Below are 23,332 nucleotides of genomic sequence, written 5' to 3'. Positions count from 1 at the left end.
GTGAGACTTTGTCCCTTGTGCTTTGGCTATGTGATCAGGAGGGACCACTATCTGGAGAAGGATATTATGGTGCAGTGGATTACTTGGTATGGCCCTTCTAGCCATACTCCATGACTCCCACCAGATTGTTGGGTGGAACTATGTAAATGTGAGGTGCTCTGTGGCCCACCAAGGCTATTAGATAGCTTGTTAGTAATATAAAATAAGGTACATGGCACCCTTGTGTGTGTGTGTGTGTGAGGGTTGAGACCATGGAAATAAAGTATATGAACTCCAATGGGGAGATTGGTCAGTTTTGTCATTCCACTAGGCTTAAAATGAGCCTTCGAGAGGCAGAGAGGGGGAATCTCACTGCCATTAAGAAAGAACCAGGAGTGGAACATGTACTTGGACCTGAGATCCCTGCACTGAGACCACGGCAGAGACAAGACAGCAGCAACCTGTCATAGCCAAGGCAGCAGAACCAAGAGACTGGCATAAGACAGAGGTGAGCTTCCTGGCCCAAAGAGCAAGAAAACTTTTAGGCAGGAGCTTGCTGGCAGAGTTGGGTGCAGAGCTAAAAGAGCTTTGTAACAATTGCCCAAGCAGGGAAGAGGCCAGGCTACATGCTAAAGAGGCATGCATAAGGACATGGCCCACGGGAGGCTGTCCTGATTTGACAGGCAAAAATGTTTTAGTCTGGTTTTAAATTTTAATTCTTCGCTTGCTAGTGAGGTTGGATATTTTTAACCCTTAACAAGTTATAGTCCTTCCTTTGTCAGTTGGCCACACAAGTCTGCCAATTTTTCTGTGAAAAATTACATTTTTAAATTGATTACAGTAAGTTCTTAATAATGTGGCTGATATTTTAAGTTGACTTCTTCAATTCCCACTCTAATTCCTTTCTCACTTCTCTATGAAAGAAACTGGAAGACCACTATTCTGCTTCTCAGACTGTCTCATAGTTAGGGAAGGCTGCATGATGCAGTTTAAATCAGTAAGATGTAAGCAGAAGCCTCCTCTATCTTCTGCTTCTTTCTTCCTACAGGTATGGTGCTTGAAGATGTGACAGTTATTAATGAGGATGGTAGAGCAGTACAGTAGACAAAGTGTGGTCTCTCAATGCCTGGCGCTTGGTATCTTATTGCATGAAACAAAGCCTACTTTTCCACTGGGATTGCCTTTATGCTCAGATAAAAGAAATCCCTCACAAATAGAATAGACATCTACCCTTTGTAAGCATTTATTTTCACAATTGGAAAAATAAAATTCTTATTACAAAGAAGATTTTCTTCATTACACTGTTGATATATCTGTTAATCTTTCCCCCTGGTGATTCCTAATATCACCTTTAAACTGATAAAGTTATTTCTTTCAAATTTCTCCTTTGGCTGTGCTTTTCCCATCAGATTCTTTAATGTATCTAGAATCTTTTGATAAACAATTTGCAACTCCCTAAAGGATCCATGACTTTAGGGAGTTTGAGAACTCCCTGAAATACTAAGTAAAATATTGTGTGTCAATAGTAGCATGTGTATGGGAAGATGGTATAGCACTCATCAGATTCACAATGGGATCTATTGCCAAGATATATTAAGGATACTATCTGATTGAAATTTTAATTGCTTCTTTTTATTAAAAATATTAGCACACTCAAGCTAAGAAAACGTAAATGTGTATTTCAACAAATTTTCAGCAGACAGAATTCTGATTTGAGGCAAGAATAAAATCTATGCTAGGATCACACTTTAAGGAATCCTCCTATGGAAGTTACTTATTCTAGATCTAGTTTATTTTCTTATTTTAATCATAATTTTCTTTATTCTTTACAAGAAGACTCAAAAAGAATTTTATTTCACCAAGGTATCTCTCTTTCAGCAAATTTTAGACTTTACACAGAACTTTCCTCAGGGCAACCTTCATCTCTCTATTCCTGAGGCTGTAGATCAGAGGGTTTAAAAGTGGAGTAGCAATTGAGTAGAACATGGTCACGAACTTCTGCATCCCAGGCTGCCTGGCTGCCCCTGGGGTTACATACATCATGAAGATTGAGCCATAAAATAGGGACACCACTACCAGGTGAGATGCACAAGTGGAGAAGGCCTTTTTTCTACTTGAGCCTTTGGGAAACTGAAGCACAGCTCGAAGGACCAGAGTGTAGGACACAAGGATGAAGAACATAGTGATGAAGACAATGACAGCACTGAAAGTGCTACAAGTAAAAGTTGTTTTGGGGACAGGGACACATGAGATGGCCAGCAATGCTCCCAGATCACACAGATAGTGATCCACGATATTTGAACTACAAAATGGAACTTGGGAGATAAGAATGGCAGGTGTCAGTAACCAGAGGAAGCCACCCACCCAACAGGCAGACACAAGGCTTCCATAGACTTTCCTGGTCATTATAATGGAATAGTGTAGTGGACAGCAGATGGCAACATACCGATCAAATGCCATGAGGCTCAGGAAGAATAACTCTGTAGCACAAAGAGAGAGGAAGATATAGAATTGGAGGATGCAGCCATAATAGGAGATGATCTTAGTCTTGGAGAGGAAGTTGAGCAACATATTGGGCACACTGGAACTGATGTAGCAGATCTCCAGGAAAGAGAAGTTGGCCAGTAAGATATACATGGGGGTATGGAGTTTCTGGTCCCACCACACAGCACCTATAATAACCCCATTGCCAAGCAGGGTCAAGATGTAGATTATGGAGAATAAAATAAAAAGGAGACTTTCTATTTCTTGGCTGCACAGGAAACCCAGGAGAATGAATTCATGAATGGTAGCAGTGACATTACTGGTATAAGAAATATGCATTTTTCTCTAATCTATAATGAGCACAGTCATAATAAGTATTTCATATTGAGTCATCTATTTTATTCAGCTCTCCACATCACCTGAATATTTCATTGGAAGTAGGTGGTATAAGTAGAAGATAAAATGGAATATTAATATTTAGTCAATATAGAGAATTTTTATCAAAATAGTACAGTTGGATAGGAAAACATCATTGGACATGTTATTTTAAAGATTACCCACAGAGATTTTTTTTTTCCTGGTTCCTATTTTCGGCTGTTAAAAAAAAAAGATATAGAAAGTTGAATCATTATACACCTCAAGTGACTACCGTTATTTAAATCAAATTCAGCTAATAAGCTCCAGGAAGATATTTATGCTCTGGAGTTAGAATAGAGTTATTTCATTACCTTATTTCAGCCAGCATCACAACGTCCATTAAGTTTTTAAAGTCTCCTTTGTTAATTATTATAGACTCTTAGTAGGTCATAATATTAATGCACATTCTTAAAAAAATAACTCTTTAGTTGATTTTTATTAAAAACTCACACTTTCAGAAAATTCTGATGCAAGAAAGATGTCTTTTGAGAAAAGAAGAAAAAAAGAAAAGAAAGGTGTATTTTGAGACATGAACTATCACGTAGTATGTATGCTAGACAAGATTGTACTCAAAGTTGTTTTCAGAAGCTGTGGGTTACAGCGTTTAAATATGTACAAAAAACAAACCAAACTCACTGCTATCTAGTCGATTCTGACTCATAGCGACCCCATTGTGCTTCCGAGGTTGTAAATGTTTACCGAAGTAGAGCGGAGTGGCTGGTGGGTTTGAAAAACTGACCTTCTGGTTAGTAGCCAAATGCCTTATCAGCTATGCCCTCAGAGCTCCTTTAAATATGTATGTATACTAATGTTGAATTAGAAACACAAGTCTATAGAATGAAAGACAGTTCATAAATAAATGGACACTAATTCATGAACTCCCAGTCTGAATTACCCACTTCCATCAAGTTGATTCTGACTCATAGCGACCCTTTTATTGGCCAGAGTAGAACTGCCCCAAGGGGTTTCCAAAGCTGTAAATATTTATAGTAGCAGATTGCCTCTCATTTTTCTCCCACCAAGTGGCTTGTGGGCTCAAACAGCAGACTTTTTGTTTAGCAGCCAAATGCTTTAACCACTACCCCACCACCAGAGCTCTGGTCTAAATTAAGGAACATCTATTTGCTTGAGAAATACTTTAATCAATTTGTTCTAAATTTTATTTAAATTATGCTTTGTGAAGTCTTCCTCATTCACATTCAGTCCCACCTGCCAGATCTGTGGTTTACTTTTTTCAAAATGACATCATATACTTAACTTTTTTAGCTAGTTTTTTTTTTCACTCATTTATTCTCCTTTCCTAAGTATTTTACATTACCTTTCTCTCAATTCCCATTTTAAAGTATGAGTTTGGTCAAAATAAAAGAGTTTAACATCTTACTGTTTTCTAAATTTGAAGTCAAAGTTCTTAAGAACTCTGTGCTAGGTACGATGCTACATGCTTTATAAACATGATCATGTTCAGTGCTTTATTAACTCCATAAAGTAGGTTTTGTTACTCTGAGTTTACAAGTGAAGACATTGAAAGTCAGAGAGAGATAGTCACATGTCCCAGGCTACAAAGTTCATATTTAACATAGCTAAGAATGAAAGATGAGAATTCAGAAAGGGCTAAAATGAAATTCTGTTGTCATTAGGTGCCATCAAGTCATTTTCTGAATCATAGAGACCCCATGGCAACAGAATGAAACACTGCCTAGTCCTGCCCATCCTTTCAATCATTGCCATGCTTGAGCCCATCATTCCAGCCACTGTATCAATCCATCTCATTGAGGGTCTTTCCCTTTTTTACTATCCCTCTACTTTACTAAGCATCATATCCTTCTCCAGGGATGGATCCCTTCTGACAGCCTCACCAAGGTACGAGAGACAAAGTCTGGCCATTCTCCCCTCTAAGGAGAATTTGGCTATACTTTCTCCAAGACAGATTTGTTGGTGTTTCCAGTAAGTCTGTAGTACATTCAATTTTCTTCGCCAACACCACAATTCAAAAGCATTAACTGTTCTGTAGTCTTCAAGATTCATTGTCCAGCTCTCACATGCATATGAGGCTATAGAAAATGCTATGGCTTGGGTCAGGTGAACTATAGTCTTCAAAGTGACATCTTTGCTCTTTAGTACTTCAAAGAGGCCTTTTGTAGGAGGTTCACCCAATGCATCATGCAAACAAAATCATAGCTATATTAAATATGAACTTTGTAGCCTGGGACATGTGACTATCTCTCTCTGACTTTCAATGTCTTCACTTGTAAACTCAGAGTAACAATAATACCTACTTTATGGAGTTAATAAAACACTGAATATGATCATGTTTATAAAGCATGTGGCATCATACCTAGCAGAGAGTAAATGTTTAGTGAATGTGGCCTAGTTTTAACACCATTACTACCATAAGCAAAATGTGAGCCAATTCATCCCCAAAATGCGTTTGTTTGAACCTAAAGGATAATATTCAGCTTCCAGACACATTCTTACATCTGTGTATTCCATCTCATGAATAATATGAATTTAATGTACTTTACTGGCTTTCTTATACTAAGAACTTCTTTGCCATGAGACCAAGAAGATATGGTGGTGTAGTGCTTAAGGCACTGGCTGCTAACCTGAAGGCCAGCAGTTCGAACCCATCAGCCTCTCCAGGGATGAAAGATTGGGCAGTGCTTCTATAAAGATCTACAGCCTTGGAAGCCCAATGGGGGTTGCTATGAGTCATAATGTACTCGATGGCAGTACTTTTGGTTTGGTTTCTGATTGCCGTGAGATCTGAAGAAGTGGTTGGTGCCCAGGCACATTACAGAATGTTTTGTTCAAAGATTCTATGGAAGAATTCTGATCAAAAGAAGGAAAATGAAGAACAGAATCTCAAATTCTCATGAACTCCAGACTGTCTGGAGCCATGGAGGCTAGAGGAACAACTATTGCACTGAGATAATCATTAAACTTTAAACAAAAAATATCCTCTGAACTCTCCTTAAAACCAAGCAATAGTTTAGCTTAACTAGTAAAAAATGTCTGCCTTGGGCATTATGGTTTTTAAAGAACTTTCTGTATGGGATCATATAGGAGATCTTGTGGCATAGTGGTTAAAGCATTCGACTGCTAAGCATACTGTTGGCAGTTTGAACCCCCAGCTGCTCCAAATGAGAGAGATGAGGTGGTCTGCTTCTATAAAGGTTTATAGCCTTGGCAACCCTATGGGGGCAGTTTTACTCTGTCCTATAGGGGTGCTATGAGTCAAAATTGACTCAATAGCAATAGGTTTATATGAGATCAAACAGACAGCAACAACTTGAAGGATTAGATAGGAACCTTAGGGGGTGAGTTTATGTTAATCAGAGAAGAACAACTCAGAAAAGGAGGGTGAGAATGGTCGCACAACCTGAAGAGTGTAATCAATGTCACTGAATTATTCATGTAGAAACTGTTGAATTGTATGTTTGGCTGGGTATAGTATCAACAAAGTGCTCACAGTTGAAAACTGTTCTAAAATTGCACGGTATTGATCTCAGAATAAACCTCTCAATAAAATTATTATAGTTGAACTCCCATATAGCCTGCAGAAACCTAATTTGATAACTAAAATTAACTTCAACTATTCCTTACTCTTGGGAGCTCTGGTGGCATAGTACCTAAAGCATTTAACTGCTAACCAGAAGGCTGGCAGTTCAAACCCATCAGTCACTCCTTGGAAGGAGGGTTGGGCAATCTACTTCCGTAGTGATACCAACTCGGAAACCCAAGGAGGGGTCACTATGAGTCAGATCTGACTTGAGGGCATTGTGTTCCGTTTGCATTCCATACTCTTTCACTTGAGCCCCATTTGACAATGTTCTGCACAATCTTCCTTTTTCTTTTACTCTCAACTGGTTTGCTTCTATTCTTTGTTCAGTGCCTTCCTTCAGTGTTTCAGCTACAGTTTCGGTTACATATATGTTTGTGGGTTCCTCAAATTTTACCACTATTAGAAAACTTGTTTCTGTGAAAAAAAAATCCTTTTTAGTTAAAAATTAGGATACTGAGCACTTATGTCTTGCATATGTTAAAGTGGGGACAATGGGTGTAAGGTTGTGTTCCTTTAGTCTGGGTTGAAGAGAAAAGCTTCATATAAACTTTTGGGACATCAAGATTTAGAAATATTTGATAGTTTCCCATGTTGCTGAGATTTAAACTCAGTTCTGCATGATTCCAAAGTCCAAAGTCCTTCTTCCTTTCCCGGCCCAGGATGAATAGGAGCTAGTAACATGGAACTCCTTCACCATCTTAATATCTTTTTCAGCATATATCTGGATGAAGACACTTTAAGCAAAGCTGACAATAAGAAAAATGAAGGTGTGCATAATACAAAGCTTTAATTTCTTAGGTGATTGTGGCCCAGATCTGATTGTACTTAAAGACAAAAAAGTGGTTAAAAAAAAAAAAAAAAAAGTAAGGTGAATTGGAGAGAGTGGCTACTAGCTTGGAGGCCTGGTGGTGCAATAGTCAAGTGTTCTGCAGCTAATAGCAAGGATAAATCAATCAGCCAATCAGCAGGATAAAAGACCTGATCTACTCCCATGAAGATTACAACCTAGGAAACGCTATGGGACAGTTCTACTCGGTCCTATAGGGTCACTATGGGTCAGAATCAACTTGACTGCACATAGCAACAACATGGGAGGTAAACCAGGAAATAGAAGGTCATCATATGGAAGCTTTGTTAGTGGAAGCTTAATTAAATGACAATAAAAGATATTCAAATCAGGACATCTGTCAGTGAGGGCTGAGTTTTTCTTAAGGCAAACAACTAAAACTGGTGTCTAAATTTTCAGAATAAGAGGTGAAGTTTGAGATATGTGGAGCATTCTGTCAACATGAGTTTCCTTGTATGTCAGGAATTTTTCAAAATGTAAGTATTTGTTCTTGTTATAATTTTATTGAAGAGAAAATTCATAGAGCCTGTCCCCATCTGACTACCTTGAACAGATGCTACACCATGCAGAGTAAAAGGCTGAAGACATCAAATGACTTCTTCAAGATTTCTATTCATCCATTCATTCAGTATATGTACGTTAGCCATCTATGGTGTGGAAGGTAGACTAAAAGGGAAATTCACTCACACTCACCCTGGTGAGGTAGGTCCAACCTCCTGTCTGCAGAACACCAGAAATTTCTAGTATTCAACTGTTTCTGGCTCTGACAAAATTATTATTTAAGAAAGATATATCTCCTTGTCTTAGTCACACCTTTCCCTTCAATGCTTTTATTTTCTCCTGAGGAGCCACACACCTGGAACATTAGTAGCAGTCCTGATTGCCCTCTAGGGCATATAGTTTTGTTTTGTTTTGTAGTGAGCACTGAAGAGAAGGTAAATTGGACTCATAATCTCTTGGCTTCCTTGAAGTGCACATCTGTAGCCATCTTAGATTGAGGAATATTCTCACCTTAAACAGCTTCACTCTATCTATTGTAGATGTTCTTTTGAGGACCACTGCTCCAGATGAGAGTAGATGTAATTTGGCCAGTTTAACTGTTCTCTTAGAGTCACAAATTTCAAAGTAACTTCTTTTTTATGGTTATCACAACAGATAAGTAATGAAGACATGGACAATGAATGGAAAGGGTGGTCACATTTTACATAATTGATATTCTTACCTCTCTCTTCTTTTTCTTTACTTTTTGGTATTTGCCATTTGGTTGCTGATTTAGGGGATGAAATAAACAGAATGGCACTGTGATTGTTTCTATCATTTCAGTCCTTAGAATCGAATTGATGACTATAACTGAACACAGAGAATGAACATGTTCTTTTGGATGCCAAAGAAAGCAAGTCAATCTAGAAATTTTTCTTTAGCTCTTTCACTTTTCCATCCCTCAAATAGGTGTGTCACGATTTGAGGGATCATAAGGCCTCTACATATTGCCACAAAAGCTATGCACTGCACAACTCCAGGGGACACTATTCATATAATCCAATAGTAGGGGGATTTCCTCCAGAATTGTCTGATGCCCAGTCTGCCCACCTGTCTACAACAGCCCAAGAGAAAGTGAGAGATTAAAAGAATTCCTGAACATTGATTAGAAGCAGATGTCTTTAACTGACAGTTTCTGCAAGATCTTTTAGACTAGCTTTAGACAAGCCCAAAGGGCTTCAATGAACCTTGACCACTATCATACAAGCAGCTTAGCTCACCTCAGTGTTCTTCTAGTTCTACTCCCACTGATAGAAAAGCTAAGGAGCGAGATTGAATATATCACACATTCACATAGGCTTATTTGGTCAGAGTTCTAAAATACAGCATTCATCAAAGCATGTTTCTCAAAACCCTATGTTTGTGGGATAATAATAAACTCTGGGCAACAAGAAAATGTTCAAATTCAAATTCTTCTAAGCAGCATGTATTATTATTAAGTTTAGCAAGCTTCTTTATTACAAGTCTCAGGATCTTTAATATGTTCCTATGCTCTGGGAAAACCATAGAAGCCAAGACAGTATACGCAAAATTCCCACACTTATTTGGAACAAAATACATTTTTCAGAAATATTTGTTTTATGAACATTTTGCCTAGCACCACAAATGTCATCATGTTGTTATGCACCATTGAGTCATTTCTGAATCATGGTGACCCTGTGTAAAACAGAACAAAACACTGCCTCATACTCACAATTGTTGCAAGCTTGAGCCCATGTTTGCAGCCACTGTGTCAATTCAACTCATTGAAGGTCTTCCTCTTTTTTCGCTGAACCTCTACTTTACCAAGCATGAAATCCTTCTCCAGGGACTCAGTCCCATTCTTCACAATGTTATCCATAATTTGTTACAATCCACACAGTCAAATGCCTTTGCATAGTCAATAAAACACAGGTAAACATCTTTCTGGTATTCTTTGCTTTCAGCCAAGATCCATCTGACATCAACAATAATACCCCTCACTCCATGTCCTTTTCTGAAACCAGCCTGAATATGACCAAACATGACCAAAGTATGAGAAATGAAGTCTGACCATCCTTGCAACAAAGGAGCATTCTGGCTGTACTTCTTCCAATATAGATTTGTTTGTTCTTCTGGCAATCCATGGTATGTGTATTCAGCATTCTTTACCAATACCACAATTCAGAGGCATCAACTTTTCTTATTAGTTATCCTTATTATTATTGTTTTCTTTATTAATTGTCCAGCATTTACATACATATGAGGTGATTGAAAATACCCTGGCTTGGGTCAGGTGCACTTTAGTCTTCAAAGTGACATCTTTGCTCATCAACACTGTAAAGAGGTCTTTCGCAGCAGTTTTGCACAATATAATACATAGTTTAATTGCTTGACTGCTGCTTCTATGGCCATTGATTGTGAATCCAAGTAAAATGAACTCCTTGACAAGTTCCATCTTTTCTTCATTTATCATGATGTGGCTTATTGGTCCAGTGGAGCTCTGGTGGCTTAGTGCCTGTGGTGGTTCAGTTTGTGTGTCAACTTGGCTGGGCCTGGTTGAGTGTCTGGGCAGCTGGATGTAGTATTCCCCAAGATGAGACTGGTAATCAACTTCATAGTGGAATCTACTGTGAGCAACTGAGTAGCTGCTTTTGGGTATGTGGTCTTTTTCCTGTGTATAAGGAACAAATTTGGGAATGGTCTCTAGCTTATGACATGCTTGAACCCTGCATGTAGCCATGTTGTTCAGCAGCCTGCCATGCTCTGCTGACGTTGGGACTTTCAATGGACTTGAATGCATGGCCTGCCATGTGGTTTGGTAACATTGGGATTGTGCCATTTTATTTGTCGACCTTGGGCTTGTTAGCCTCAGCAGCCTGTAGCTGCCTGAGTGAAGAGATGCCTCTAGCTTCAGTGGGCCGGGAGCAAGAGGCAGAGCTGAAGCCCAAGGTTGAGGGGCTTTCACCCAGCCCCTAGAGCCTGGCACTTGGAACTTGGACTTCTAGCCTCCCAAACTGTAAGAGAATAAACTCCTGTTTGTTCAAACATTCAATTTGTGGTAGAGTCCTGTCAGAGCGGCACTAGGTAACCAGAACAGTTCCGAAGGCATTTGACTGCTAACCAGAAGGCTGATGGTTCAAATCCACCAGCCACTCCTTGGAAGGAAGACTGGGCAATCTACTTCGGTAGAAATACTGCCTTGGAAACCCAAGGAGGGGTCGCTATGAGTCAGAATAGATTCAACGACAGTGACTTTGTTTTTTTTATGTTGGGTCTTCCATACTGAAGGCTGTAGTCATTGATCTTCATCAGTTAGTGCTTCATGTTTTCTTGACTTTCAGCAAGCAAGGTTGTGTCATCGCATATCACAAGTTGTTCATGAGTCTTTCTGCAATCTTGATGCTGCATTCTTCTTCATATTGTGCAAGCTTCTTGATTAATTGCTCAGCATACAGGTTGAATAAATACAGTGAAATGATACAACCCTGAAGCACAATTTTCCTGATTTTAAACCATGTAGTATCCTCTTGTCCTGTTTAAAAGACTGCTTATTGGTCTATATACAGGTTCCTCATGAGCACAACTAAGTGTTCTTGAATTCCCATTCTTCTCAATGTTATCCATAATTTGTTATGATCCACACAGTCAAATGCCTTTGCATAGTCAATAAAACACAGGTAAAACATCTTTCTGATATTCTTTGCTTTCAGCCAAGATCCATCTGACACCAACAATGATATCCCTCATTCCATGTCCTCTTCTGAAACCAGCTTGAGTATGAGTACAGTTCTCAGTTTCTAGTGCTACACTGTTTTTCAATTATTTTCAGCAAAACTTTGCTTGCATGTGATATTGATGACATTGTTCAATAATTTATGCATTCTATTGGATCCACCTTACTTTAAAATGGGCACAAACATGGATCTGTTCCAGAAATGGTTATCTTGCAAATTTCTTAGTATAAACAAGTGAACGCATTCATTCTTGCATCCGTTTGCTGCAACGTAGCAATTGGTGTGATACCAATTCCTGTAGCTTTGTTTTTCCTCAATTCCTTCAACATGTAGAAAGAAGGAAAAAGTGTACATAATATTTAATTAAATATTTTGAAAATATGAAACAATATGTTGTTGCAATTAGATGCTGTGGAGTTGTCTCCGACACATAGCAATGCTATACACAGCAGAATGAAACACTGCCGGTCCTGGGTCAGGGTCAGTCTATCGATCCTTGCTATACCTAAGCCCATCATTGCAGTCACTGTGTCAATCCATCTCGTTGAAGGCCTTCCCCTTTTTCGTTGACTTTCCACTTTATCAAGCATGATACTCTTCTCCAGGGACTGGTCTCTTCTGACAACATGACCAAAGTAGGTGAGATGAAATCTGGCCATTCTTGCTTCCAAGGAGCATTCCGGCTGCACTTCTTCCAGGACAGAAGTGAAGCAATATTGTTGGTATGAAAGCTACCAGTGAATTCTTTCAATGCAAAAATATGAGAGAAAATCCTTTAGCAATATACTTTTCTAAGAAGAAGCAAACAACTATAAAATTACACTTAGAAATTATAACAGCAATAAAATCAGATCATTTTAATGATAAAAGTAGCTTAAAATCTACTGATTTTATTATGAAAAATGGTTTTAAATATACAGAAAATTTATTCCTTCTCTAATATCTCTTATCAAGAGGTAATGGAAACCGGATTCAGTCAGTTATGAAGCTAAAGCTAGAATTCTTTTTCTTCACCTCCTTATTCAATTGAAAACATCTCATAAACTCCAACTCTTAAAATTCCACATTTTGTCTCCTTTATATTTCTGTGCTACCAATGCCTCAATTCAAACTTTTATTAAATAACACATTGAATTTTGAAAAACCCAATGATTATCCTTATTTCGAATCGATTTTGTGTATTCTTATTAGAATTTGATTTCTAAAACATGATTTGGATATCATCACTGTGTAAAAGTCTTGCACAGAACAATTCCATGGCCTACAAAATTACCTTCATATATTGAAGCCTTTATAATATGATGCTATTCCTGTATTTCTGGCTTAGTTGTACATCCCATCATAGTCATAGAAGTGGATTTCTTAATAATAAAATTATTATAAAATTTCCCAAAGAAGGGGAGTGCGTAGAGTAATAAGGTTTATCTCACAGAGTGTGTAAGTAAATTAAATTAAAATATGTGAAAGTTCTTGGCACGAATTAGGCATGCAAATGATGTAAGAATTTTTAGCTTAATTTTAAATCAACGTCTCCTTTAAATCCCATGAAGTAAGCACTGTCTTAAATCATGTGACTATTTGTATGGTTATGTGGCATCTCACTCAGTCTAGAAATTATTTAGATCATATTCTGAGCATTCTTTCCAAAGTGTCCAAAGGTAACCCAGATGGGCAGTTCTGTCCTCTTGGTCCCATATCATAGCCTAGTTTCTGTGTTGCTATTTTTTTCCCATTTGAGATGGTACTTTTTCTCATCCAATTGAATTGCATTATACCTTAGGGTTGATATTATGTTCCTTGAGAACTTCAGGAATATGCCTTCCTGAAGTTTACATCATTCTTCTAAATAGACGGCATATATCCCATTTCTCTCAGTGATCACTACTGGATTGGGAAACAAATACCAAATCAGGTTGTTCCTGGGGGAAATTAAAAAAAGAAACCAACATTGTCTCACAGAAGAGGAAGTCTGCAAAGCTCCTTATAATCCTCAAACCTCAATCCTGTTCTTTTCTCAAGCAATCCACCCACATCTCATACATGCTTGAATAATGAAAAATAGTTCTGCTTGTCAAATCTCATGCTTTTCCTCCCTGATTTCCTTATATACCTCCAATATACTATCTATTCTGCAATCTCAGGTCTCCTTCTACCCTTCCCCTAGTTGTTTTACTAAATTTGCTTACTCCTTCATAAATGTCTTTTGACATTATATTTTGTAAAGCCATTTGGCAATGTGTATCAAGAACACTAAATCGTATGTATCTTTTGACCTTATAATTTTCTTTCAAGAAATCTGTTCTAAGGAATTATTCTAGAATTAAATGAACTTTTAATCCAAGACTTTTGTTGCATTCATTTAAGATCAAAAATTAGAAAATAGCTTAATTATATTAGAAGAATGTTATAAAAATAAGATTCACCATAATGTAGCTTTTAAAATAGTTATGAAGTGTTTTAATTATCTGAAAAAATATGTATGTAAGTAAAATACTAAATTTAAAATGTTATATAATGTGAACTATGTAAAGAAATATGATTAAAATTTAAAAGCAAGCTTTTTAATGAGTTTGTTTTAATTGAATTATGTCTGCTTGGTAAAGTTTTTGGTTTTCCTTAACTTTTCTGAATCTTCCATATTTTTGCAATGACACGTATTACTTTGATAACAGGGGAAAAATTGATATATTTTTTAAATTGCAGTGCTAATACCTGCCACATAGGGTGTTGCAAAGAGTAAATAAAGTTATTTATATATGATAATTAGTCACTGTGCTTGGCATGAGATGAGGTCCAATGAATATTAGCTTTCTTCTCTATTAAGTCAAGATGCAAGGTAGTTTAGACTACTACTCTCAGAGAAACCTGAGTTCAGATGTTGACATTCTCATTTGTTAGTTGTGAGACTTTGAACTAATTAATTAATTTCTTTCAATTTCAATGACCTCACCAATAAAGTAAAAGTAATAGTAATTTCTAATTCATTGGATTATTATGTGAATTAAATGAGATTACTCTAAAAGCTACTCAGCTTGGTGCCTAGACGATAATAAACTTTAAATATTAATTTATAATATTTATATGGCATAGGTCAGCTGTAAGCACTTTTGGATCCATTATATGAATTCAAAGATAACTAAAAAAAAAGTTGTCTGTTTAATAAGAGAAAGAGTATTAAAAGACAGAATGGAATTTCCAGTTCGAGTGAGAAAAAGAATATCGGATGTCTGAAATGTAAAAACTCATCAAGGATAGGTCCTTGAGGTAATGTCCATCACTTGAATGAGTCTCAGGGGACCTTTGCCAGGAAGCTGGCTCTAGTCTAGTGATAGTTTCACTGGGACAAGTGAAGAATCACTGCTGGGGATAAAAAGTAAAGCCACATCTCCTGTCTTGCAAAAAAAAAAAAAAAAAAAATCCCCAAATGCATTCAAATTGAAAGCACCAGGGTCAGAACTGTGATATTTAGGGGAAATGGAGAGCAGGAAAAAGGCTTATCTGCCATCACTGTTGCCTTTTCCCAATAAGTTTTCCCTGTAACCTCTTCCTCAAAGAGCAGATGTTTGTATTTCATAAAGGTGGGACACAGAAAAGTATGTGTTATATTTTGAGTTTGAAAATGGGAGTTTAAGAAATTACCTTTCTATCTTATGGTTTCCAGCTGGAAAAAACATTATCAATATCAAATTTTGTCAGTTTGAAAGGCAGAAGAAAAATGACAAGATAAATAATTATATAGCTTCCATATAATCCTTTTCACCATTGCCACAATTTTTGTGAGTGTAATTCTAAGGTGCAGAATTCTCCTTGAAATAAAATGTACTGAAGAAAAGCAAAACCCAAAATTCAAACTAATGCCATTTTCCTATTTGTTTCTTTTAAGAGAAGAAAACTAGACTGAAGAAATGCTATGATTCCTTCCAAACAATAGGAGTAACAATGCAAATCCCCTCAAGAACCTGATGGTTATCTTTCTTTACAGTGCTGCAGTCAATTTTTTAAACTTCGCTTCTAATCCCAGCCCTGAATTTATGAATTGGCTCTGATCATTCCAAGTAAAGTACAGCCTTCAGAATGGCCTCTGAGAATTTTCTCTTTCCCCTCAACGATGGAACAGAGACTAACTTCATTGGTTTAAAATCCAAGTAACAAGTAAAAGGGAGATGATGATACCCTACATGGTAAGTCAAACATGACACAAATAGGAGCCTTGAAATATTTCAGGATAGCAAAAGTTCTTAGGGAAGTTAAAAGACCTTGAAGAGGAAGTATTTTCAAAAACAATATTTTATAATGACTATGTTCGTGCCTAAGGCTTTAACTGCTAACCAGAAGGCTGGCAGTTCAAACCCACCAGCCACTCCTGTGAAGGAAGATTGAGCAATCTACTTGCGCAGTCTGGGAAACCCAAGGAGGGGTTGCTATGAGTCGGAATCGACTCGTCTGCAGTGAGTGTGGTTTTTGGGTTTTTATTTTTTTTCATGCTATAAAAATAATATACATTATTCATAGAAATTTTTAGAAATATGTTGTTGTTATGTGCTGTGGAGTCGGACCCGACTCATAGTGACCCCTCCTTGGGTTTCTGATGCAGTATCACCATGGAAGTAGATTGCCCAACTTTCCTTCTGAGGAGTGGCTGATGGGTTTGAACAGCCAGCCTTCTGGTTAGCAGTCAAGTGTCTTAGGCACTACACTACCAGAGCTCTAGAAATACAGATATGTACAAAGAAGAAAATTATATAACTCATAATCCAACCTTGTAAAACTGTTGTTGTTGTTGTTGTTATGTGCCATGGAGTTGGACCTGACTCTTAGCAACCCCTTCTTGGGTTTCCGAGGCAGTAGCTCTACAGAAGTAGATTGCTCCATCTTCTTTCCGAGGAGTGGCTGGTGGGTTTGAACCTCCAGCCTCCCAATTAGCAGTCAAGTGCCTTAAGCACTATGCTACCAGAGCTCCCCCTTGCAAAACTAGCTACTATTAATTTTCAGTTTTCTTTCTTTCCAAGATTTTTTTATGTTCCATGATATATATTTACTTTCTCTTCAGAAATCTATATAAAGAACTGTATAAACCCTTGCTATGTAAATGATTCTCTAGAGTATAAAGAGCATATAAACCTTTGTTATTCAATGAATCGTCATTTTCTCATTGCTTATTAGAAATTTAGAATTTCTTGCCTCATCCCATTCCTTTCTAAAGAGAGTCTACATTTTAGCATGATTCCAAAGAAAAATTCTTATGCACTTTTTTTTTTCCTCCACATGTCTAATTTGTATTTAATGAGTGTAAATGTTTTAAAGGCTCTGAGTATTTCTGAATTGCCTGAAAACAACAACAGCAACAACAAACAAAAAAAACCCAAAACTGTTCCTTCCGACAGTTTTTCTGAGTGTCATTTCATTGTGTCTTCACCATGATTTTTCATCTTTGCTAATTTCAAAAGCAAAAGAAAAATTTGTGTCTTTCATATTTAATGAACAACTTTAATATAAAAATGTGGAGATTATAGATTTAACTTCCAGAATGTATACTGAAATTTATATTCACTCTTAAAAGTGTCTCTTGACTCTACTGAAAACAATAATAGTTCTCATTTTTTGAAACATTTCACTCTGTAGGTATCTAAATATGTTTTTAAACCCCATTGCATTGAAAAGTATGTAAGAATACAATTGGACTCAGTAAACTTTGGTTGAATTCTAGGGAATTAAAAAAAAAAATTTCAAACCTGAAATTGAGCAAGGGTACCAGCTTATTAATGGCACAAAAGTAAAAGTACAGGAGTGGCTTCAAAAGAATTTTTATGAACCATCTGTTTAATAACCTGCTGGGATGTTTTCCAGAGCTACAATGTCAATGTCATTTTCACCACCTTTTTTTCCCCCCCACTTATCTGTCACTAGCTTAGCTATCTATCTACAATTGTTGATAATATGTTAAACTAGAAAGAAATTTAAGTGGCATGACAAAGCATATTATTATGTCCTACCTAATATTTCAATAAAAAATAAATTATGCATACACACAAGTAATATTTATCAAATTTTGGGGCAATAACAATTAAAAAATAGCTATTATTTTTAAAGTCATTCCAAAGCCTAAAATATGAATTGAATGAATTGAAGCACTTGGTGCAATTCAGTAATTAACTTCTCATGATTCAAAAACTCACTTGGACAAGCATCAGAAAGGGGCAATCTGGTTTCAAAGAAGCTCTTGTGAACAAATGCTAAGGACTAAGCTCAATAAAATCAAAAGTGCAGAAATGCTGCCCACCCAAAACTTAATGTTAACTTTAGTTTGCTTGAGTTTCTAAAGCAAGAGAGTCTATTGCCAATCTGTTCTTTATCAATTACACAGAATCAGGGGCATTGTGCTCAGTTAGTACCATCACACTTTCCAAAGGACATGACCAATAAAAGAAAGTCAACCAGGATGATGAACTCTAGAAATTATTTTGTATTCAGTTGAAGAAACCAAGAGTGCTTAGTCTAAATAGAAATGATTCAAGGAAGTCACGAATGCTCTCCTGAAATACGTTCAAGGGTTGCTATGTAAACTTATTCTGAGCATCAGTATAGTATAGTAGAAAAAATGAAAGTCTTGCCCAGTGATACCATTTAGTATCTTTGCTAATCTGTGGTGATTAAAGCCTTCTGTCATTGTTAAAGCATTAAAAAGGATAATGCACGTTCAGAATCCTCACAGAATGTGTACCTACAATAGGCATATAGTAAGTGTTAATTTCTCTAAGGTAGAAGTAACGCTAAGATGAAAAATCAAGATGGGAAAGTGACTCAGTAAAAGAGAACAAAGAAATTGACTACAACTTCTAAAAAGGAAAGCTGTTCTGAAAATGATGTCCTGCCTTGCTTTGCAATGAGCCCTTTGTCATTGATGATTCCAGCAGAAGGTAGGTGTCTCCTAGCAAGACCTTAGAAGGGAGGGTCCTTACTGCTATGGAAGGGTAGGTTAGAGAAAAAACAAACTATTTTCTAGCTCCGAAAGTTATTAAGTTAAGATGAAGAAGAAAATGTGACTTTCAAGGTCCCTCTGTAATCCTTGGTTTCTCTGAAGCCAGTGTATGTGAGAGATACATTATTCCAAGAAGTAGAAGTCTAGACTTGACAGTTTTTAATTCCTCCAGAATTGAAGAGGGAACAAGTGAGCAAGAGACATGATTCAATTATTTTAAATGGATCCCTGGAACATAGCACATTGAAACAAAGGTCCTTCATACGATAAAATAAGTGAGAATAGGAAAGAGGGGAATAGGAATAGGGAGAAAAGGTGGTAAGATGGCTAATTAGGGGAAAAAATAAAAATAATAAAAAAGTAGTGATAAAAAAGGTCCCAACAAATAGAATTATATAGATATAGATTATGTAATTATACAGATAATTAAAAAGCACACACACACAAAAAAAATGCCTGTGTCCACCTTACACGCTCCCTCACTATCTAACATGTTGTATCTTGACATCTTCTCTTTTCCTTTCTTTTCAAGAATGTTCTTTTTTGATCAATTATCTAGATTTTGTACTAGTGGATGAGGACTGGTTTGTCTCAGGTTATAGATGACTGTGAGGAATTGAATGTTGTATATTGCAGAATTCATCTAGAATGAAATAGCCTTATACATAACTGCCTGCTGTGTGTGTCCTTCTCAAGTCAGTCTGAGAGCAATCACCTCTTTTTGCACTATTGTCATGAAAGAAAACTTGCAGCTCATCTCATTTTCAATGGCCAGTTGATGCCATCCTAAGACCACATTTGAGGAGGGGTTAAGTACAGCTGTTAAATCTGAACTAAATTGTTTGATATTTTCATGCTGCTTAGGTATTCTTCTTACAAAAATAAGATAGCCATGGGAAAATGAAAATTAAAGGGGGAAAAGATATAATTATCACCTAAGAGGGGATACCTGAAGACCCTATCTCCTCCCCTTTAGATGCTGTGGTGATGTCTTCAGCAACAATGATATATATTATTAGTATGAGGCATTTTTTTTCCTGGGGGGAGGAGAGTGATATATTAGACATATTGACACTAAAGTCCTCTGACATAGTGAGGAAACAGTAAATTAGGAACTATAAAGAATGGACTCTTGTCCTGACTTTGTTACTTTTTGATCTTGTGCCTCAGGCATTTAGCGGCTTTGAGTCTTCATCTCCTCATATAGGAAATGGAAGTAATAATCTTTGCTGTGGCAAAGCAATTGCCCTAAAAAATAATTGAGAAAGTGAAAAAAAATTATATACCTCATACATAAGGATTAACTTGTCCTAAACTAATCTCCTTCAAGCTGCCTTCCCAAAGAGGAAGCTGCACTTCTGCAAAGCTCCATGGAAATGAAATGCGCTATTATACAGTACTTAAGTCAGTCACCTTCACCATCACATGGACTCATGTGGAGAATCTTGCTATTAGCTCATCCTGTCATTCAGCGACAGTTGTGAAGCTCAAAACTCAGACCTCAGTCGAATGAGGAGAAGAGCTGGTGTCCCTCTCCTCCAAACACAAACTCTAAGTCTTGAAATAGGACTGGATTGAAGTATACATCATCATTTTGATATCATATCCTGGCCCCCAATCACATCAGAGGAGAGATCAGTCCTTCCCTAATTATGCAGCTAAAAAACCCACAGCCCAATGTTGAAGTTCCCTTCTTGAAACCTGATGTCTTACAGAGCTGTGTATTGCAGTGGTTATAATCAGCAAAGGGGAACTGCGTCCCTTTGACTGACTCTGGGTCCCTGAGATTTCCCCAGTAAACACTACTTCAGTAGCACAGTGTGTAAGCCATTAGGTCATGTGGCATTGCACACAGGATAACTCTTCACAGATTTGGGGATTAAGTTCATGCATAAATTTACTGGAATTTCTTTTCCCAGAGAATGAAAGTTGTTAAGAAAAGATGAAGAGAGCCAGTGTCCTCCAAACTGGGGTGCACCAGGCAACCCACTGAGGGATGTAGTGTTGAGAAAATGTAATTAAACACAAAATCCTGCTCATCTAGAAAAGCTATCCACAAAGGGAGAAGAGAAAGAAATCTGACCCTTTATACAGTCAAGCAGATGCAATCTGTTTCTTATATGCTGTCATGATAAATTGATAACTAGTCCTCAAGTAAGAGGACATGAGCACACCATTCATCACATCCTAAATTCACCTGGTATTTGGAGTAGCCACTGCTGGTTTCTAACTGTCTTTATCCAGAGTCTACTAAACTTCCCATCTCTTTATACAGAAAATAAGTTTGCAACTTGGATCAAATTAGACTTGCAAATGGAGCAATAAGGGCACCATCTTCCTTAATGATTACATTTTAAAGAGAGGACCCCAAACAGTGTCACATTACTCAATAATCAAGGTAAGCATGGCTTACTTGTGCTTATTTACTAATCTGTAGTGAACAAATTCCTATTTTTTCCACCACATCGAAGATTCTGCTTCTAGGTATGGCTGGCATCTATCTCTCAACCCCATAGCACTTTCCTACAGAAACAAAACTCCTTTTCAAATTTACAAACCCATGACAGGGATGGAGTATCCAGTAAACAAAGTAGGCACAGGCTTACCTGGGCTTACTTACTCATCATTAATAGGAAATTGTTCACTATAGATTGGTAAATAAGCGCAAGTAAGCCCGTGTTTATTTTGCTTATTGGGGTAATTTGCTCCTGCTCCCAGATCCTTGAGGAAAATGTCCTGAGTTATAAAACTGTCAACAGTCTTATTTAGCTTTTTGAAGGGATTTGTACACATTTCAAAAGAGGCAAAGAAGAAATTCACAATTACAAGTTTTCTAAAGTACAAGCTCAAAGAAAAGCGTGAGAGGAGTCCCTTTAGTTGTATTTACCGTCACAACAGGAAAGAAATATTTAGATATCTATTTTTATTTTAATTCTAAGAACTTAAAAAATATCTTTATTAATCTATTCTACATTGGTTGACCGTGGTTTATACATAGTTTGTAGGAGAAAATTTGGCAGTCTGCTTGCATATAGATTTACAGCTTTGGAAACTACAGGGCAATTCTAGTCTGTCCTACAGGATTGCTATGAGTTAGAATCTAGTGGACGGTAGTAGGTTACATGTAATTTATTAGTAAATAGTGATATATAAATTAGTGTACTCAACCACTGTATTATAGAATACTCAGCTTAAAAAGAAAGAAAGAGGAAACCACTGGTCTAGACTTTCTCCTTGCCATCAGGAAAGTGTGCTTACTCTCCTGGGGAAGAATTAGGAGATATAATTCCCACTATAGTATATACTTTCTGCTGTAATCCTCACAGGACAAAAGAAAATGACCTCAGAAGTCAGAAATGTCTCCCATACTGTGAGTGAGTTCATCCTCTTGGGCTTCCCTTGCCCCTGGGAAATACAACTCTTCCTCTTTTCCATATTCTTTGTGATGTACATCTTGACTCTCCTTGGAAACATGGCCATCGTGTGTACAGTGTACTGGGATCACCGGCTCCACACTCCCATGTACATCTTGCTGGCCAACTTCTCCTTCCTGGAGATCTGCTATGTTAACTCTGATGTGCCCACCATGCTAGCCAATTTCCTGTCCAAGACCAAAACCATCTCCTTCACCTGTTGCCTCCTGCAGTTGTACTTCTTCTTCTCACTGGGCACAGCTGAATGCTTATTTCTTTCTATCATGGCTTATGACCGGTTCCTGGCAATCTGCCACCCCCTGCATTACCTCACAGTCATGACTTCTAAATTCTGTAGTCACCTGGTCATCTTTTGCTGGGTGTATGGTTTCCTCTGGTTTCTGATCCCAGTTATACTTGTTACTCAGCTGCCATTTTGTGGCCCAAATGTGGTTGATGACTTTTTGTGTGACCTGGGTCCCCTACTGGCTCTGGCTTCAGCCTGTGTCCCAATCCCAGGGACTGTTCTCATATGTGGCACCATGAGCTCCCTTCTCATCTTTGCCACCTTTGTCTATATTGTTGGCTCATACACTTTGGTGCTCAGGGCTGTGACTCAGGTGCCCTCAGTTTCTGGCCGAAAGAAGGCCTTCTCCACCTGCTCCTCACATCTGGCTGTGGTGTTTCTGTTCTATGGATCTGTCATGATAACATATGTGAGCCCAGGGTCGGGGCAAGCAGAGGGCATGCAGAAATTCACTACTTTATTCTACTCAGTTTTGACACCATTTTTCAACCCCATAATCTACAGCCTCCGGAATAAAGAGATGAAGGATGCCTTGAAAAAAGTGCTAGGAGGTTCCTAAAAATGATTTGTGATGTTAGTGAGTCATTTCCACAGGAGTTCTAACTATGAACGTCTTGTCAGTGATAAGCTGAGGAACTGGCAAACAGACATGAGCATGTGGAAGGAGGCAAACTGTAAAATAACCAAACCAGTTATTTTTGTGTTGATTCCAACTCATGGTGACCCCATATATATCAGGGTAGAACTGTGCTCCCTATGGTTTTCAATGGCTGTAATCTTTTGGAAATAGATCACCAGGTGTTTCTTACAAAGTGACTCTGGGTAGATTCAAACCACCAACTATCTGGTTCGTAGCTGAGCATTTAACTGTTTGTACTACCTAAGGACTCCAACTGTAAAATATGACCCTTTAAATTCCCTAGGCCCACATATGTTCTGTGATTTGACTTAAACCAATAAAGAACGTATGGGATATATCAAGATTCTAATAAATAACCCACCCAGTGCCTGTCCTCATAATTCCTAGACCTCTTAACTCTCTAAACTCACTATCATGGAGTTGGATCCAACTTATAGTGACCCCTCCTTGGGTTTCTGAGGCAGTATCA

General features: G+C 37.6%; 2 protein-coding genes across 2 annotated transcripts; one reads left to right on the top strand and one right to left on the bottom strand.

Annotated features, from left to right (window-relative positions):
* Window positions 1-1,863: 1,863 nt before the first annotated feature.
* Window positions 1,864-2,802, bottom strand: LOC103205725 (olfactory receptor 11G2-like). Its single transcript, XM_007951113.1, has one exon. It carries the CDS (start codon window positions 2,800-2,802, stop codon window positions 1,864-1,866), a length of 939 nt encoding a protein of 312 aa, XP_007949304.1.
* Window positions 2,803-15,486: 12,684 nt separating this feature from the next.
* Window positions 15,487-22,782, top strand: LOC103205805 (olfactory receptor 11H6-like). Its single transcript, XM_007951217.2, has 2 exons — window positions 15,487-15,533; window positions 21,861-22,782. Exons 1-2 carry the CDS (start codon window positions 15,487-15,489, stop codon window positions 22,780-22,782), a joined length of 969 nt encoding a protein of 322 aa, XP_007949408.2.
* Window positions 22,783-23,332: the final 550 nt, after the last annotated feature.

This window comes from Orycteropus afer, unplaced genomic scaffold (genome assembly GCF_000298275.1).
Source record: "Orycteropus afer afer isolate SDZICR_OR568_19922 unplaced genomic scaffold, OryAfe1.0 scaffold00292, whole genome shotgun sequence".
Taxonomy (NCBI): Eukaryota; Metazoa; Chordata; class Mammalia; order Tubulidentata; family Orycteropodidae; genus Orycteropus; species Orycteropus afer.
The sequence above is the reverse complement of the archived record's forward strand: the minus strand, read 5'-3'. Positions and strand labels throughout refer to the sequence as shown.